The following is a 17,448-nucleotide window of genomic DNA, read 5'->3' as shown; positions in this document are numbered from 1 at the left end:
GACGAGGTTTGGCGCGAGCGAAGGGCTTTTGAAGGCATGGCACGAACATGATCAGGAATCTCTGTTTGAAGCACGCAAGTCTGTGCCATTCTGTGCAAAGAAGACGAGGGCGTGAGCGCTCCTCAATAATACATCTAAACCACTGGTAGGAACCCCGTACTCCGTACACCTGCATACATCCTGCAGCAACTCCAGCCAGTGGTAGCGATCTCGACTCATCGGGTGCTGTACATCCTAATCTCCCAGAATCCCATACCTTGATCTGAATATACCCCTCTTCGATCTAGATTTCCAGCCACCGCCGTCATTGTTTGGATGCTGCTGCCAGAAGTGGCCTTACCACTCCCCACTCGGCGCGACCAATGCTCCCAACTTCGCCATGTGAACCGATTTGTACTCGGTACTGGTTGGAGTTCTTATTGCAGGCTGTACAAGTATCGGAGTGGATTCCGAGTTCTCGACGCAGGACGAGCATTGCATCGGAGATCAATTCTGTAGGTTGTGACCTTCGAGGGATATCAGAGGATACGGTCTGGATCGTTGCCACTGAAAGTTCGCAGCAACTTGTCAATGACGGCGGGCATCACCGATCGCGTTCAAAGACGATGCAGTGAAAACCGAGGGGCTTGTTTCAGGATAGAAGGTGGGATGGCTGGAAATTCAGATCTTGAGACTTCTGTCGCCGCCCGCACCTGAAGCAAATTGGGTGCACTCGAGAGCCCTACCAATCACAAGCGAGAGAGCCTCAGACTATTCCATATCTAACTTGAGTCTAGCTCGATCTAGTTGATCACTGCTTCTCTGATTGGCTACACCAGCCTCCCCTTTTTCCTGGGAGCCTCACGCTCGGAATCACGTCGTTCATTCAGACAGCCGAATATGTTGGCGAACGTCGATGTGGGATCTCAGTTGCACAATTGAGAATAATGTGAGCATCCAAAGGGCAATGTCCACCATGTGCCGGCCCGTGGACATCCGATTCTTGAGGCGGACTGTTCAGAGCTCCACGTACAGCCAAGATCGTGTCTTCACGAAGGCAGGTTAGATTGAAAATGATGCATCTGCGTGGGACTTCAGATGTAAATAGCTTGTCAACAGGCCGCCTACATATGGCTGAGGTGACTTGAATTACTGGATCAAAGCCATGAACTGCACATACCGAGACCCGTGGCTATACTGGCAAGGTGATACTCGAATGCTTGGCTCAAGGCGACGATATTACCACCATTTACTCGCATTCCTCTGGGGATACACCTCGAGGCGCAATTGCGAACGAGTTGTCTCATTGATTCAGAGCTCCAGCGGCAGAATGATGAATATTCCGATTCTAATACGGCGTCGTGACCTGCCGTCATGACTCCTTCTTACCAGCAAAGTCAACAGGTTCTAGGCTGTCACGGTGGCTACGATACAGATGTGACGAAGGGGGATGCCAGACCCTGCACATGAATACGTGCTATCAATATTCTGCTTGTCTGTGCTTTTCTTTGATGTCTTCCTCTACAACAGAGAACCCTCCTACGGCAGGAATCAAAGCTTGGCCCGGATGGGCGAACTACCATCTTGCTCGTTACGCCCTTTTGATCGAGCTTCCTTGGCAGCCTGTTCTCTCAACACACCCTTCAAGAGTTTCCCCCCTGCATTTCTGGGCAGCGCGTCACTGAATCTCACTCCTCCGGTCAAAGCCTTGTATTTGGCCAAATGCCGAGCGCACCACTCTTTCACATCTGCCTCGGTGGCGGTTCTCCCCGGCTTCAGCACCACGTAGGCACGGGGGTGCTCTCCGTCCTTCCCACTATCGACGGAAGTGCTTGATGACACGGACGAGGAGGATGGTGCGGCATCGTGGTAGACCTTGACCCCGATGACGGCCGCGTCCGCAATGGCAGGATGCTGCAAGATGACCTTTTCCAGCTCGGCGGGCGACACCTGGAACCCTCGCACCTTGATCAGTTCTTTCTTCCGGTCGTGGATGTACCACTTGGCTGTGGCTGGGGTTTCGTCCACAGTTTCGTCGGCAGTCCCCGCATCGTCGGTCTGGCCTGTATTGCTGTTGTTGTCGTCCGCGATTCTCCCGCACGAAATAATATCACCGGTCCTAAAATACCCCTCGTCGTCGAATGCGTCCCGGTTGGCCGCAGGGTTCTGGTAGTAGCCTCTTATGACGGTAGGACCTCTCACTAAAAGTTCGCCCTTTGCCCCCATTGCGGTGATGTCGTTCCCTTGTTCGTCAACTAGTCTGCCAAGAGGAGTTCCTTGTCAGCGGCATATCCTACAAGACTTCTGGAGATATTGATCCGCGGCAGCGCTGTTCTTGATATTTCGTCCTTGTTCAGGCCGTTGATGAAGACGAGAAAGCACACAGACCTCATGAAGCGAGACCGGGAAACATTGCTAGAGGTCACTTACTTCACATCCAAATTCGGGATGAACCGCCCAATGCTCCCTGTCGAGTCACTCTCGGGATACCAAAACCGGGATGCTACACAGGTCGTCTCCGTCATGCCCCACACTTGATTGAAGACGCCGTCCGGAGCCAGGTGCTTCTCGAACTCGCGCTGATGGACTTTGCCCAACGACGTGGATCCGGACCGGCACCATTTAACCGACGTCAGGTCGTAGCGGTTGAGCAGTGGACTCGCCAGAGCCATGACCACGACCGGCGGGCTGATGGACAGGTCGGTGATTTTGAATTCCTGGATCGAGTGCAGGAACTCTTCCATCTCGAACCGCCGCATCACGTACGTCTCATGGCCGGCCTTGAAGGGGGTGGTGTGTCCGACGGGCACGATCGCGGCGTGGAACATGGGCATGTACAACAGCCGCCGGACCTATATCAACGGATGAGCAAGAATCTCCTCGACGAATGCGTGCCTAGAGAGCTGAGGTTTCGTGTCACAAAGGAAGCCATGCTCTCTAATCCACTCAGCGTGACGGAGACTCCTTACCTGCCAGGGCACCACATCCGGCGCGATTGCAAGAGTGTGCTGTGCGACGAGGTTATGATGAGATACCACAGCTGCTTTGGGCAGGCCGGTGGTTCCCGAACTAAACAGGAACGCCGCCGGGGTCGTGCTGGCGATCTCTTCGCTGTCGAATCGGTCCCAGTCTCGCTCTCCATGCTCCATGAGCTCCTCCCAGGACTGAAATCCCTGGGGCACTGCTTGGCCTTTGACATTGAAGATTCGGAAGTTGGAGTCGGGAATGCCACAATCTTCAGACGCGGCCTTGATTGCATCCAGCAACTCAGGTTCAGCGACGACATACTTTGCGCCCGCGGTCTTGAGATGGTGTTTCAGCTCGAAAGACGTGTAGGAAGGGTTCGTCCCCGCGAAAGTGCCCCCAGCGGCGAGGATTCCTAGGAAAAGGACCGGGTAATAGATCTAGGGTGATCCGATGGGTCAACAGGGGAGTTCATTCGGAGAGAAACGCCACGGACCAAAAACAGACTAGAAGATTATCGAAAAAGAATACTCCCTACATCGTTGAAAGAGTGGACACAGACACATTCTCCCTTCTTGAGCCCGGCGGCTCGGAACCCGGCCGCGAGCTTCCGAACCAAGCCAAGCCCCTGGTTGAGAGACAGTGTTCGTGAAGGGTTTGAAGTATCGATATAGATCTTTCATGTCGTAAGTCCTGATGTCAGCCTCTCTTCTTCGGCAGGCCATCTCCACATCTTGGATCGCATACTGGTTTATTGGGGTCATAGTCTGCTCCGTCGAAAATCCACGACAGAAGATCCTGGGTCGGGACCGGCAGCTTTTTTTGAGCGAGGAGCGGCATGTCGACAGTGGGCGATTGACAGACTGCGAGATGCTCTCGTCACAGGGGTAAACAAGCCCGGAGACAGTTTTCGCGCGGTTGGAAAGGCCCAACGTCCCCTGAACGTTATTGTTCCGAAAGAGATATGTCCCTGAAGATTAGCCTGGACCACCCTGGTCGATTTGAACTCTCATCAGCCGGTTCTAGGCGCTTTGGCTAAACTCAAGGCCTCCAGTCTATTGCTGCCGTTATTGGTATCGTCGAGCAAGGTGGGCTCACCAGCGAGACGCGTATTTTAGTATAACCGTCGCTGCACAAAATAGGCAGCAGAGGAAAAATATGAAACGTCGGCTACAGACCCAATAAGCAGCATCTTTCCTTCTGCACAGAATACGAAGCAAGTTTTAATCTCTGCCCGCCTGTTGTGTAGATATGTAGTTCACGGCAGTGCTAGTATAGCCGCAATGCCGGATCCATGCCTATACCCAGCTCGTGAAGCCGATTGGCTCACATAGGGCTATGCACGGTCTCCACCCTTCAGACCCGTCCATGGTTTGTTAATGGATGTTTTCCCCATGGAGATGAAAGCTGGAAGAGCATTATCTGGGGCCCCAAACTCTCTATAAGATTCCATTACTTGCCACGGACCACCAGTTGCACGATTATCTATCGACCCGGATCACCGCTTACCAGCACTGGAACATGAAGTCCAAGCCTTGAAGCTCAGTTCGGCTCTCATCTTAGGCCAGCCAGTCTACATCGGTGCCGTCCCAGGGTATCATACCGTCCACGTTTTCGTCAAACTCGTCGATGCCGATACTGCCAAAATTCCACTGTCCTGTCGAATCGTTGCTGTCGAGATTAACCGCCGGATCCCACAGGCTTCCATCTGCGTCGACATTGAGGTCTTGATTGGCGCCCGGACTGATCAGTTCTTGCCAGTTGTAATCCCCGACGGTGGCACACTCGTTGATATCGGTAGCGTGCTGGCCTGTCGACAGAGTGGGATCTGTCTGTAGGTCTTGAATTTGATGTGAAATCGAAGTGGGAGTCCTGGGTATAGGTTTTTTTTTCTCAGACGCTGGTGCAAATTGAATGTCCAATTCGAATGCCCGGCTTCTTGCTTTGTTTCCGGCGTAAAGTCGTAAGTCACCGGTCTGGGGCACTACAATGCGTATTCTTGCATGGTTAAGCATGGCTTCGACCAAGAGAGCCACCCAGTCTGCGGCCACATATACTTTTTGCAGGGTTTTGAGAGAAACCAACAGACTGTTGACATTGTCTCTCGCTCTGGCCATTTCATCGATGTGCGCGGGGACTCCCCTGCCTTGATGGGATTCCTGAACTATCGACTTGATGCGAAGAGCATTCGTGATGATGCTGGGGACTAACATGGTGATGGCGGTCACAGGGAGGTATCGCACGAGCCCTCTGTCGTTCAAAAAGGCAGAGATCTTGGCGATGTTGCTCGCCGAATCCGAAACCTGCTCCTGAGAGTGACGGGATTTGTTCTGGGAGCGATGCAGTGCAGAAACAGCGGTATAGTAGCACATGTGCAAGATGGCGCGTTGGATCACCACGCTCGGTGGTCTGGAGGAGTCTGTCCTTATAGCATTACCCTCCCTTACAGGTTGGACATGATCGCGGACAATACCATCCCACGTCGAACAACGCTGCGGTTCTGGCTGTGGGTCCCAGAGGCAGACTGAACGAGGGAGAGTGTCGTACCACTCCCTGAGAGTCGATTCGAGGGGCGAAATAGCAGACTCGGCCGGCGTTGTGGCAGACTGCTCCGAGTTCGGGCTGTGGACGGGGAAGAGCATTGCAGACAAAGTTGGCCTTACACAGCTGCTTCGAGGCCCAGAGGCTGGTCTGAGGGGCGAGTACTGGGCAGACATGATGGTTCCTATCACGATGCAGAGCTTGAGAAACGAGATGAAGATCTCTGCCAACTCGATTTGCGTGGTCTTTTCGTAGCAAGACAGTTGCAGCAGACGGCGCGAGCACGCATCCGAGCTAGGAAGAGCGCTTGGGCTGTCAATCTCGAAGTCCTCTATGGTGGGCAAAGGGACGTTGAAATCGTCTCCATGGATGCGTAACGGACGACTCAGGTACAGGGAAATGACCCGATCGCGCATGAAACAGCACCACCACAGACGTTTTCGCAGGCTCTTCTTTCTCGGAGGGAGCGGCAGACTCTCGGGATTCTGGTTCAGTCCAATTGTTTGGGCCAGAGAGATTGCGACGTTGACCCAGTGCCAGGTTTGTTTATAGGCGTCTTGTGTTTGTCTATCTGACCAAAAGCTCATGAGCAACATAGACTGAATGAGAGTGATGCTGTCGAATTCAAAGTCGAGATCGTACAGAAGCTATGCTGAATGAGTGAGACGTCTGGCACGGCTAGGGCTAACGGGGACGTACTTTTGCTTTTTGGAAGAACGCCCCTCGTGCGATCTTCGGGTTGGCGTATCCTGTTTCTGTGACGAGGCTCTCATCAACGAATGGGACGGCGGCAAACATGACGCTGTGGAAGAGCAGCAGGCTTAGTTGTGGCGCAGGTTGATGGCTGTTGTCGCCATCAACCACAACAAGGAGCTCCGCCGCATCGAGGAGAGGCACAAAAGGATGAATATATTCAAAGTAACATCTGATCGTCTCATTGCGGAGTCTTTCGTGAGGTATATCCAGGGCGCCTTTGCTTCGGAGATATGCTATATCTGTGTCTGTGAGATGCTTGGGACACGGCTGAATGTATGCCGGCAATTGTCGTAGAGAAGCGTTTTCGGAAAACTGAAATAACTGAGGGAAAGGTATTTGAAGCCTGTCCAGACCCGGTGGAACGTCTTCCAACGAATTCATTGAATTCAAGACGGCCACAGCGTTTGTAGAAATGTTAGTGGAGGGTCGAACGGCATTTCGGGCATTTTTGCTTCGGATTGTATAGGAGAGATCCTCCTGCTCTGATCTGTTATCAGAGGACCTGGCAAGAGCGGGTTCCCGCAAAGGTCTGCCCAGTCCCATATACCATTCTTTGTGCTTCCTGCCGCGACGGCACTGAGCCATGAGGCAGGGTGTCTCGTCAAGCTCACAGTTGCGGCACGGAGATCCACGAATAGTGACATCGCATCGGACCTTGCGTGCACGACAGTTCTCACAAGCTCTCCCCGCTCGGCGTTGACGAGCCGGCATGTGCCTTGAGACAGCCACCGGGTTCTGAGAGGAAGGAAGCATTGCATAAACGGGCCTGCTGTGTCTAGATCTCTGCAAGGGACGAAAAAGGCGCCTGGGGCTCAGAGGGGAGGAAACAGAGTCGACGACGATGAACGAGCGTGTGGAGGGTCAAACACCAGATGCCGGCATTCAGGAGCCTTGCACGCAATACCGACCCAATTCGTCCAAGCTGGTTCCGGCCCCCGCATCCCTCATCCTTTGAGTTTTTTGTATAGCCGATACCCGAATGCCCTGGTCCCGGGGAACCATCCTATCCTGGGATTGGTATGGTCCGCCTTAAAAAGGCTATCCGGCCTTGCCTGATTCAGGATTCTCATGGGGTTGGCATTGGGCAAGTAGTATAGCCATCCAAGCTGTATATCTCGGTCTGGTATGCAAGTCGGGCCTTGGAAGCGGTGGCATCAATCTGGCACCTGCCATGGCAGACTTTTCGCATTATGGAGGCATGTCCGCGGATTTGGAACGGGTTGTCGCTGCAATCCCTCCAGAGCTACTCGCAGGAGCAATACCGGTCGCAGTAACTCTTGGCGAGTCGTTTCTCCTCAAGGTCCAGGAGAAAATAAATCGAGAGAGGGCTGCTCGTGCGCAAAGTGCCCTGAAAGAGCTGGGTAGGTCATTTTCCTAAGGTTGGATCATGCATTTGCATTCCAATTGACTCGCATGCTGTCATTTAGATCCGTGTTTATTGGCCTGTTTTGGAATAGAAGGGTAGCGGTTTGTCTGTTTATATCTGGTTTCATGGAGGCGGTTCCCTCTTTGGCTCGCTCGATGAAGAGGACACCCACTGCAACTCGGACTGTTCTTGCACATGGGGGCATCCTTGTCAACGTCTGCTATAGACATACTCCAGAATGGAAGTGGCCCACACAGCGTCAAGACGCAATGGCGGCAGTCCACAGGGTCTTCGATAATATGCCAATGTTAGGCAGGGAGGTAACCAAAGTGACTATCGCAGGCCGGTGCTCTTGTAGCTGCCAGCACAGCAATTGAGGATCTGAGGGCTGTAGGATTTCTGCCTCGTACTAGTCGCGAGGCTTATAGCTAACATAGTCGAGCAGCAGGGGAGGTCCAGGTTCTGTGGGCAAATCCTCGATATCCCTTGTTTGTGTCATTCCGCTGCTTTCCCCGACGAGCTGATCGCACAAGGGAAAGACTCGTATGCTGGAAATCTCACAGCACCGACCCTGCTGAAGAATCTGCATCATTTATTCGAGACGCCTGTCGAGACATGCTGAGGGATCAAGGAATCCTTTATCAGCAAAAGTTACATCGATGCCGGTACGCACCCAGTACGTATTTTCCTATACCACGTAAGAAGTCCGTGCTCATTGTCAGGCTGCAGCGTTTCAACGACCATCAATGTATACTCTGAGGTGCCACATGGGTTCATGTATCTCGTTGATCTCGAAGCAACCCAGCAGTAGATTAAGGACCGCCGTAAGGCGATGCGATACACCGGCTCCTCCGATAAGCTGAAAGACAGCCTTGTATTTGGAGCGTGGTTGATAACTTTCAGCTGAAGCGTTTCCCCATTTTTTTGTTGTGAAGCGACCGAGATGAGAGTAGATTGCATTGTAAGTGTCGTGGCGCTTACGAGCTTCCGACTCAGGCAGTAGCAACATTTGACGTCCTCGATACTGACCGCCTTGAGACTGGTGAGTGACTTGTATATATGAGCCCTTGTTGGGCTAGCAAGGAGCTGAACGAGCAACATTTCCTCATTCTTGATGACTACCTTGGCAAGCGTTCTGCAAGTCGCACGAACCTGAGAAGATCCGTTCATTATCAGTGCGAGTCCGCTAGCGAGAGCTGCTGGGAGCACTTGTCTGTGTCAATGGCTCTTGGAAATTCCTTTTGGGTGAGGTTGTGGTGAGCTACTCAGCCTGCTTTGGCAGCTGCTCGTCCTCCTTGTCCTTCTCATCAATGGTGCTCAGCCCTGATTCCGGGTACCGCTGTTATTAGGTACTTTAGCTATGCTTAGTGGGTATGTCTCGAAGCCTATACCCATCCCTTGATATCGGTAGCGCCTTCTATATTGCCTTGGCTTAGGAAGCTTTATTAGGACAACGGTCTATAGGTTATATATACCACAGCCTTCCTATCATGTAGCCCTTGTCGAAGGCTCCTGACAAATGCCGACTGAGATGTGGGAGACTCGCCATTCCAGACAGAAACAGAAACCCAGCCTCTTCGCATGAGAGTCACCTCTCTCTCTCCCTTTCTCATGCTTCGAGGTTGAGGCGAGGTGGGCATCACCATGTGCCAAGCTGTCCAGACCCCTCAGGTGGCCAAATCATAAACTTCCAGGATTGGTGGATAGGGTCCAACATCTGCAGCCACCGAGCATCTAGACCGATTTTCTCATAGCAGACGTGGCACCCGTGCCCAGTTCGCAGTTCTGGTGAGCCAATCGAGAGCTCTCAGTGTCATGTCGGGAAGAGACAATGAGTGATCTGTCTTCAGCCGCACAAGCCACGAGCGCGCGTGCAGTGCTGTGCAAGCCGTGTGGTGTAGACTGTACAAGAATACGATAGACAGAAGACCCAGCAAGTCCGTCAGAGCTGCACAGACAGTGAGGAACCTGTTGATGCTGAAGCGACAGCAAGGCTGGGGGTTGTGACACGTTGGCACAGCAAATGCCATGTATTTCGGGGTTGAACACTGTTGTCGAAGTCCATGGGCACTTTGTAGCAACGACTTCACTGGCGGACTTGCTGTATGGTGCAGAGCATTTGATTTCAGCTACGGCTTTGCCATTCAGCTACGCCACCAAAATGCCCCGCGAGCCTAGACCACTTCGCTTCTCTACAACTATATTTCACCCCGGATAGCGCGCCAATCACATAGACATGATAACCAAGTTGGCTCGATGAGTGAGCCAGCTGCGAGCGTCACCACTGTTCGCTGCCAGGAACTCTGGCCGTACAAAGTATATACAGAATGCGCACGGCTTTCCAGCCTCGATGGTAGGACTGGTCTATCTCCCTACTCTTCCGCCTGGATAACCTGGTCATGGATACCAGAGATTTTGAAAAAGGCCTTGTGTCTACATCAGCGCCCTCTGCAGTACCTTCGCGGGCTTCGTCTGCTCCTGACAAGGCCATCGTCAACGAGCCCAGTGGGCACACACCTCTCGAGCTCTTCCAGCTGCTGGTCGGCATATCCACGCCACCATCCCTCACTCGAGATGGTGTTGATCTCGGCAGAGCCCCCGAAGCAAGATCGAGGCGACTTCGGTCGGATAACATTGGTCTCTATCAGCGTGCCAAAGACCAGGAACGGGCAAGTAGACTAGCCTACCTCTGCACAAGCGTTATCAGCAACACTTTGTACATGTTTCAAATCCTTCTCGCAGCAACGTTCACGGCACTGTCTGCGTACAAGAACTCGCATCGTGTGACGTTGACTGTGCTGGGAGCCTTGAATACTGTTTTGGCTGGGTAAGTCCCCAAGGCAGAGTTCCACATCGGACCACGCACGACTGATTTTGTTTTCGATCATAAGTTGTCTAGCCTGGCAGAAAGGCCAAGGGGTGCCCCAACGATATCGCAAAGCCCAAGACCAGTATCAGGCTTTGATCCTCGAGATCGAGATGGCGGAGCGAACATTCGTGGACCTCGAGTACAACGGTGGTCAAGGTGGCGGCGTCAAGCTCGATCCACGAGCAGAAAAGGACCGGCTCCAGAAGCTATTCGACACGGCAAGAGCTGATCAGCAGGCAAATGATCCAGATCTATATGTCAGCACGGGCACCGTCAGCGCCAAAGATTCCAAAGAGCTGAAAAAGGAGCTGGAGGACGCAAAGGCGGAAACGGCCAAGGTGCAGAGTGAAATGATGGCCAAGATCGAGGCGTTGATGGCTAAGCTGGCGACCAAGGCCGATGGTTCGGTTGAGGCTGCTGTTCAAAGTGCTGCCAAGGAGTAATACACCGTGGCTCGGGTTCCTCTCTCTTTGAGCCTTTCAAGTTTCAACAAGTGCCCCAAGGAGAGCTCGAGAGGGCTCCTGGGAAGGTGCCACGGCTTGTTCCCTTCTTGACCCTGTGAGGGCGAGTTGCGTCGGTCGTCATGAGCGTGATGGCCTCGCACCACGTGTGCTTGTGGCCCTGGCCTTGAGCGGGTTCCCAGAAGTAGGACCCGTGGAGCAGTATTTAGGACATCAAAGCCGATTCTCGGTGATACAGTATAAGCGGCGTTCGATGTGAGAGATACGATGGAGAGATGCTGTATTTGGGTCCTCAGCGGCGAATGTGCGGCTGCGCCTGATAGGGTTGCCAAGGCAATGTAATGACGGTCACTTCAGTCGAGACCCGGTAGTACACTACTATGTCTTCCACCCGATACTGTATATATTTGAGTGTCCAAAATGTCCTCGACAAGCAACAACACACAGCGGAGGGACGTGGTCTGGTATTGCCGGATTGGTCTCATCAGACTGCGTATGTAAGCTGGATAATAACATTGCCTATGGGTGGCCTAGGCACTATCAGGCGTCCCAGTCACCAGTTATATTTTCCAAACTGTGTATGGACATCGAGAAAGTTGACTTAAATTAGCCAATCAGATAGATACGTTGATTCTACGCAACCAATGAAACCCGAGGTTTTTGGGGGAACTTGTGCCCCTTCTACAATACGACACGACCAGTATCTGGCCCTGGACCGAAAGGATCGGGCTGCGCCATGGTGGTGGTGAGGAAGAGGAGGAAGTCACAACTACGAGAGGAGCAATATTGAAGCTGGGAGAACTACCAAATTCTAAGTAAGGGGCTAGGAGAGATATAGTATCCCCTAGAGGTCTCGTCTCCTGGCTCTCGGGGTAAACAATATCACGGGTGAGCTTAGTAGGGGTTGTAGGGCAACACTACGGTTAATGTGGTCCCCAAACCGGCCCTATTGTATATGCGACTGTAGGTGACATCCGACCCCCGCGCCTAGGCGTTCTTTAACTATACCCCGCCCAAGAAGGCCGCTGGTGCCGCCCATTGGGCTTATTACGTCATCACCATCCCCTATATACCGACTACGCGTCTAGAATTTTCCCACCACCACGCGACATCGTTGTTCACCATCCGACTACAGCCAGACAAGATGGCAGTCAAAATGAAGGGATCCATCCAAATTCTCTCATAACCAGCAGCCAACGCTGGGCGCGGTGCCACAACTGCCCACCTCAACCCATGTCTTCGTCACAGCCCTCCTTTGTGCCGTCGTCGCCCATCCCCCTCCGCGCCGGCGCCAGGAAGAAGTCACGGTTCACGTTCAAACACCTCCAGCTCCTGGCCCAGTCGTCCACATCGTGTCCCCTGCGCTGCATTGCCTTGGTCGACTACGATGCCTTCTACGCGCAGTGCGAGATGGTGCGGCTGGGCGTCCCCGAAACCCAGCCGCTGGCCGTGCAGCAGTGGCAGGGGCTCATCGCCATCAACTATCCGGCCCGTGACTTCGGCTTGAACCGCCACGTCACCATCACCGAAGCCAAGGCCAAGTGTCCGCAGATCGTGGTGCAGCACGTCGCCACCTGGCGCGAGGGCGACGACAAGTGGGCCTACCGCGACGACGCCGCCAAACACATCCAGACCGACAAGGTGTCGCTCGACCCCTACCGGCTGGAGTCGCGGAAGAGCCTGGCCCTCATCAAGGAGATCCTGCCGCCGCCGCCGGTCCAGCGCGTCGAGAAGGCCAGTATCGACGAGGTCTTCCTCGACCTGTCGGCCCAGATCCACCAGATCCTGCTGGACCGGTACCCGGAGCTGCTGCGGTATGCGCCCTACGACGACCCGACCGAGCACCTGCCGCCGCCGCCGTCGACCGCGCTGAACTGGGAATCCGCCGACGCGCTGGTGGACCTGGACGCCACCGAGACCGAGGACGACGACCCGGACTGGGACGACGTGGTCATGAACATCGGCTCCGAGATCGTACGGGGCCTGCGCACCACCATCCGCGAGCGACTGAAGTACACCTGCTCGGCCGGCATCGCGCGCAACAAGATGATGGCCAAGCTCGGCGCGGGCTACCGCAAGCCCAACCAGCAGACCATCGTGCGCAACCGGGCTGTGCAGCATTTCCTGTCCGGGTTCAAGTTCACCAAGATCCGGAACCTGGGCGGCAAACTCGGGGACCACGTCGTCGACACATTCAACACCGACGACGTCACCGACCTACGGGAGATTCCCCTCGAACAGCTCAAGGCCAAGCTGGGCGACGAGACGGGTACGTGGCTCTACGGGACGATTCGCGGAGAGGACCACAGCGAAGTCAGTGCGCGGACGCAGATCAAATCCATGTTATCGGCCAAGTCCTTCAGGCCGTCTATCAATACAACGGAGCAGGCACATAAATGGCTTCGAATATTTGTGGCGGATATCTATGCTCGCTTGGTCGAGGAGGGCGTGCTCGAGAACAAGCGACGACCCAAGACCATCACTCTGCATCACCGGCAAGGCGGACAGACGCGGTCCAAACAACTACCCATACCCGGAGGCAAGAAGATCGACGAGATGGCGCTTTTCGACCTCGCCAAGACCCTGCTCGGACAGGTTATCGTCGATGGGAGGGCCTGGCCGTGCGCGAACCTCTCGCTCAGCGTCGGTGGCTTTGAAGAGGGCGTGTCGGGGAATAAGGGGATCGATACGTTCCTGCTGAGAGGGGACGAAGCCCGGGCGGCCATGGATGTCCCACACCGAAGTAGCACTGCGACACCGGACCACGATGAAGGGCGGCCTGAGAAACGGCGACGACTGAACGAAGGTCCCTCCAGCATTGCCCGCTTCTTTTCCAAGGGCGAGAGCACCGAGGAGGGCGACGACGAAGCCCAAGCTCATCCGGAAGAGGAGGAGGACGTGAGCGGACAGGGTGACGGTGAAGAGAAGGAAGACCGAGACACCAACCCTGCCCCACCACCTCAACTGCATCAACAAGACATCGCCACTTACTTCTGTCAAAGTTGCCAGAAGGCCATCAATGAATCCGAGCGAGGTGAGCATGAAGACTGGCACTTTGCCAAAGACCTCCAAGCCCAAGATTCGGGGTCGGTGACGGGCCCGACGAACAGTCGTCCACCTGGTCAGACCGGTAGTAAATCGAGGCGTGGCGCCGCCAGTAGTTCGCGGGGGCGAGGCTCAAAGGTCGAGAAGGGCCAGAGTCGCCTTGCTTTTGGATAGTGTTGCTTGTGGTGGTCCCTTGTGGATGACGAATGAGTCTACCGGCATGAAACCATGAAGTGATGATCTTCTTCTTTGAAGAAAACGAAATCAGATGCTCTGATCAGCATACTCCTTGTTGAATGCCCGACCGATGACCATCCTCCTGACCTCGCTGGTACCGGCCCCGATCTCATATAGTTTTGCATCCCGCAACAACCTCCCCGCAGGGATCTCATTGACGTAGCCGTTGCCGCCCATCAACTGAATCGCGTCCAGCCCGCACTCACTGGCTCTTTCGGCGGCGTAGAGAATTGCGCCGGCACAGTCCTGCGTGCGGATCTCGCCTTCTTCGTCGACCTTCTTCGCCGTGTTGTAGGTGTAGGCTCTCGCGGCTTGGAGCTTGGTGTACATGTCTGCCAATTTGCCCTGGACCAGCTGATTGTGCGCGATCGGGGTGTCGAATTGCTTCCTCTGGTGCGTGTAGGGCAGGACCAAGTCCAGGCAGGCCTGCATGATCCCCAACGGTCCTGCGGAGAGGACCAGTCTCTCCAGGTCCAACCCCTCCATCAGCACCTTGACGCCCCTATTGACTTCGCCCAGGACGTTCTCCTTGGGCACAAAGACGTTGTCGAAGACGAGTTCGCCCGTGTTGGAGCCGCGCATGCCCAACTTGTCCAGCTTCCGCGCGACCGAGAAGCCCTCAAAGGTCTTTTCCACGATGAAGGCCGTGATGCCTTTGCTCTTTTTCTCCGGCTCCGTTTTGGCGTACACCACGATGAAGTCGGCCTCGGGCCCGTTGGTAATCCACATCTTGGTCCCGTTCAGGCGGTAGCCCCCGTCGACCGCTTTCGCCGTCGTCTTCATGCTCACGACGTCGCTACCCGCCGAGTGCTCCGACATGGCCAGCGCTCCCACCTTGTCCCCACTGATCAGACCGGGCAGGACCCGTTCCTTCTGCTCCCGGGTCCCGTTCAGCGAGAGCTGGTTCACGCACAGCTGCGAGTGAGCCGCGTAGCTGAGCCCGATGGACCCCGATGCCCGCGAAATCTCCTCCATGATCACACTGTGTGCTTGATATCCCATGCCGAGGCCTCCGTACTCTTCGTCCGCCGTGGGGCCCAGGAAGCCCGCCTCGCCCAGTTTCTTCCACATGAAGTGAGGGAAGTCATTTTCTCGGTCCGTCCGCGCCGCCAGTTCCTCCGGGATCTCGCGACGGGTGAATTCCTGCACGCGTTCGCGCAGTTCGTACAGGTCTTCGGTGGTGGGAGGGGTGAAGTTGGCAGGATGCTTCGACGTGGTGGACGCTGCTCGTATGGCGCCGGCTTTGGAGGAAACGGGGAGGGAAACGCTGCAACTGCGAGAGACGCGTATGCCCGAGCGGGCAAATCTGGGGATGAGAGCGGACGTCATGGTTGCTTCAGTGGCTCAAGTGTAGGAGACTCACAAGGAATGTCTTCACAGAGAACGGCTGATGGTGTGAAATTTGTAATTACTGACTTGATGAAGACAACAATGGAGCGAGCGAGGTCTTGCTTATGACTTTTATTACTTTGGATAAATTTCCCTTGCTCCGCAGTCTGGCAGTGCCGCTTCTAACCGCGTTTGCCGAGGGAGGCTTCAGTCGTCGCTCGCTGCGGGGACTGTCAAGTGGAAAATATCTCCTTTGTTGGACTAATTCTAGCTCTCCATGCAGCTATCGAAGACATTTGTCCTTGTGTTCGAGCTCCAATACGTGACCATAGACATCATTTTCAACCCTCTGAATGCTAGAGCCAAGGTTGTCCCTTTGCAACGTGAACTTCAGCTCACTTCTTCATATCCACTGTCCATCTGTTTTTCATGGATACAGTCCATCATAACGTGACTTGGTCACAGTAACCCACCACCGGAAGATGCATGAAAACTATCTCACAGGAGCTCAAAAGAAGCAACCCTGGAGTTGGAATGCGATTTTCTGCAGCTAGACTCTGTACGCTGGCGGTTGACTGTTCTGGACAGGAGGTACGGGAGGGCCAGTAGAGTTGGTCGAGTGTCTGCGAACCGGGAGATAGACCTCGCTAGGACATGCTACAGTCAGGTCAGGCACACGCCAACAGGAGGGTTGTCTGCTCACTTGCGAGAGTACGGCATGCCACAGTGGTTGCAGGCGTGGGCATTACACGAGACTCGCTCAATGACTGCTCTTCTGTAGTGGTCCCCGTCTGGCTTGAGGATTTCGCCCGCAGGACCTTTGCTGATGACGCCAATAAACTTCCTGAGAAACGATTAAGACAGAACAGACCAGCCCAGCTTTCAGCGCGAAATACCAGTCGTTGGTTGTTGACATGAGTGCCAGGATCTTGGACATCTCGTCGATCACTCCCGGTCTGCAATGAGCAGGTCGGACGAATTCGTAGTCATTGATGCTGTCGTAGAATGGAAGCCCCGGGGGATTCGTGATGCGCCAGAGCTGCTTGTTGTTGTCCTTCAAGTAGAAGGATTCGAGGATCACGAGTCTGCGTTCAGCCATGTTTGCTTGGATAGAATGAGGGATGCGATTAGAAGAGATGAACTGTTTGAAGAGATGGTGTTGTCAGCAGTGAAGCGTTTGAGAGAAAGGATCAAATTTGCTGTCGGAAAGACAGGTGGGCGCGCCTGCTGCTCGCTGTTTGCCGTACGTGGGAGACGACATGAGAGCGTGCAAGGTCCTTCATTTTCGCACCGGCGCCCGCGACATGCACAAAGAAGACAAAGTAGCTGGAGAGGCACGGCAGCAATAGGTGTGAACTTGGTCGGGATATGTGCCTAGACCAAAGTGTCTGCGCCATGTTCTGCATCATCTTCGTATCTCACATCAGCCTCGACTGTGTCCCGGAGTAAGTCTTTCCAGACGGACAAGGAGAGACAGAGTCCAGTCTCAGCAGTAGCATGAAGAAGAAGTAAAGCTGCGGTGATCGACCATGGCTGCAAATCGGTCGCCGATCGAAGAAGGTTGCGAGATCCATGAGTTGTCGATAATGTTGTCGTCGATCTTCGGATAAACTGACGGCGGTGACGGTGCCATAGTTTTCCCGATCCGACGGCGACTGGCTACCAAACGCAGTTTGTCGCAGTTTGTCTCTCTACGATCATCAATCTCTCTCTTCTCTCTTACCACAGACTCCAACAATGCCAGGTTTGCTGCTTTCCTTGTTTCAATGCTAGACCATGTCATCATAGCCTTACTCGACCCCCACCACTGACTGCACCCTGGGCCTTGCATCTCGGTGCCACCAGCGCTGACCGCTTCTCCTTCGTCACTTTCCCGCCAGCCATGGCCTAGCTCACTCCCA

The 17,448-nt window shown here is 54.4% G+C and overlaps 6 protein-coding genes across 6 annotated transcripts; 2 read left to right on the top strand and 4 right to left on the bottom strand.

Annotated features, from left to right (window-relative positions):
* Positions 1-1,530: 1,530 nt before the first annotated feature.
* On the bottom strand, positions 1,531-3,783 carry AYL99_09047 (hypothetical protein; the record flags this gene model as incomplete). The annotated part of the gene is made up of 5 exons (XM_018840555.1): positions 1,531-2,239; positions 2,410-2,831; positions 2,949-3,383; positions 3,482-3,619; positions 3,691-3,783. The coding sequence occupies 5 exons, from the start codon at positions 3,781-3,783 to the stop codon at positions 1,531-1,533; spliced, it is 1,797 nt and encodes a 598-aa protein (XP_018690302.1).
* A 719-nt stretch (positions 3,784-4,502) lies between these two features.
* On the bottom strand, positions 4,503-6,884 carry AYL99_09046 (hypothetical protein; the record flags this gene model as incomplete). The annotated part of the gene is made up of 3 exons (XM_018840554.1): positions 4,503-6,131; positions 6,184-6,722; positions 6,788-6,884. The coding sequence occupies 3 exons, from the start codon at positions 6,882-6,884 to the stop codon at positions 4,503-4,505; spliced, it is 2,265 nt and encodes a 754-aa protein (XP_018690301.1).
* A 3,121-nt stretch (positions 6,885-10,005) lies between these two features.
* On the top strand, positions 10,006-10,918 carry AYL99_09045 (hypothetical protein; the record flags this gene model as incomplete). The annotated part of the gene is made up of 2 exons (XM_018840553.1): positions 10,006-10,433; positions 10,498-10,918. 2 exons carry the CDS (start codon positions 10,006-10,008, stop codon positions 10,916-10,918), a joined length of 849 nt encoding a protein of 282 aa, XP_018690300.1.
* A 1,251-nt stretch (positions 10,919-12,169) lies between these two features.
* Positions 12,170-14,155, top strand: AYL99_09044 (hypothetical protein; the record flags this gene model as incomplete). The annotated part of the gene is made up of 1 exon (XM_018840552.1): positions 12,170-14,155. One exon carries the CDS (start codon positions 12,170-12,172, stop codon positions 14,153-14,155), a length of 1,986 nt encoding a protein of 661 aa, XP_018690299.1.
* Positions 14,156-14,245: 90 nt separating this feature from the next.
* Positions 14,246-15,547, bottom strand: AYL99_09043 (hypothetical protein; the record flags this gene model as incomplete). Its single annotated transcript, XM_018840551.1, has 1 exon — positions 14,246-15,547. One exon carries the CDS (start codon positions 15,545-15,547, stop codon positions 14,246-14,248), a length of 1,302 nt encoding a protein of 433 aa, XP_018690298.1.
* Positions 15,548-16,097: 550 nt separating this feature from the next.
* AYL99_09042 (hypothetical protein) lies at positions 16,098-16,646 on the bottom strand (the record flags this gene model as incomplete). Its single annotated transcript, XM_018840550.1, has 3 exons — positions 16,098-16,194; positions 16,251-16,391; positions 16,444-16,646. 3 exons carry the CDS (start codon positions 16,644-16,646, stop codon positions 16,098-16,100), a joined length of 441 nt encoding a protein of 146 aa, XP_018690297.1.
* Between the last annotated feature and the right edge of the window lie 802 nt (positions 16,647-17,448).

Source organism: Fonsecaea erecta (assembly GCF_001651985.1).
Source record: "Fonsecaea erecta strain CBS 125763 chromosome Unknown Scaff8, whole genome shotgun sequence".
NCBI lineage: Eukaryota > Fungi > Ascomycota > Eurotiomycetes > Chaetothyriales > Herpotrichiellaceae > Fonsecaea > Fonsecaea erecta.
Note: the sequence above shows the minus strand (reverse complement) of the source record. Positions and strands in the feature narration are given on the sequence as shown.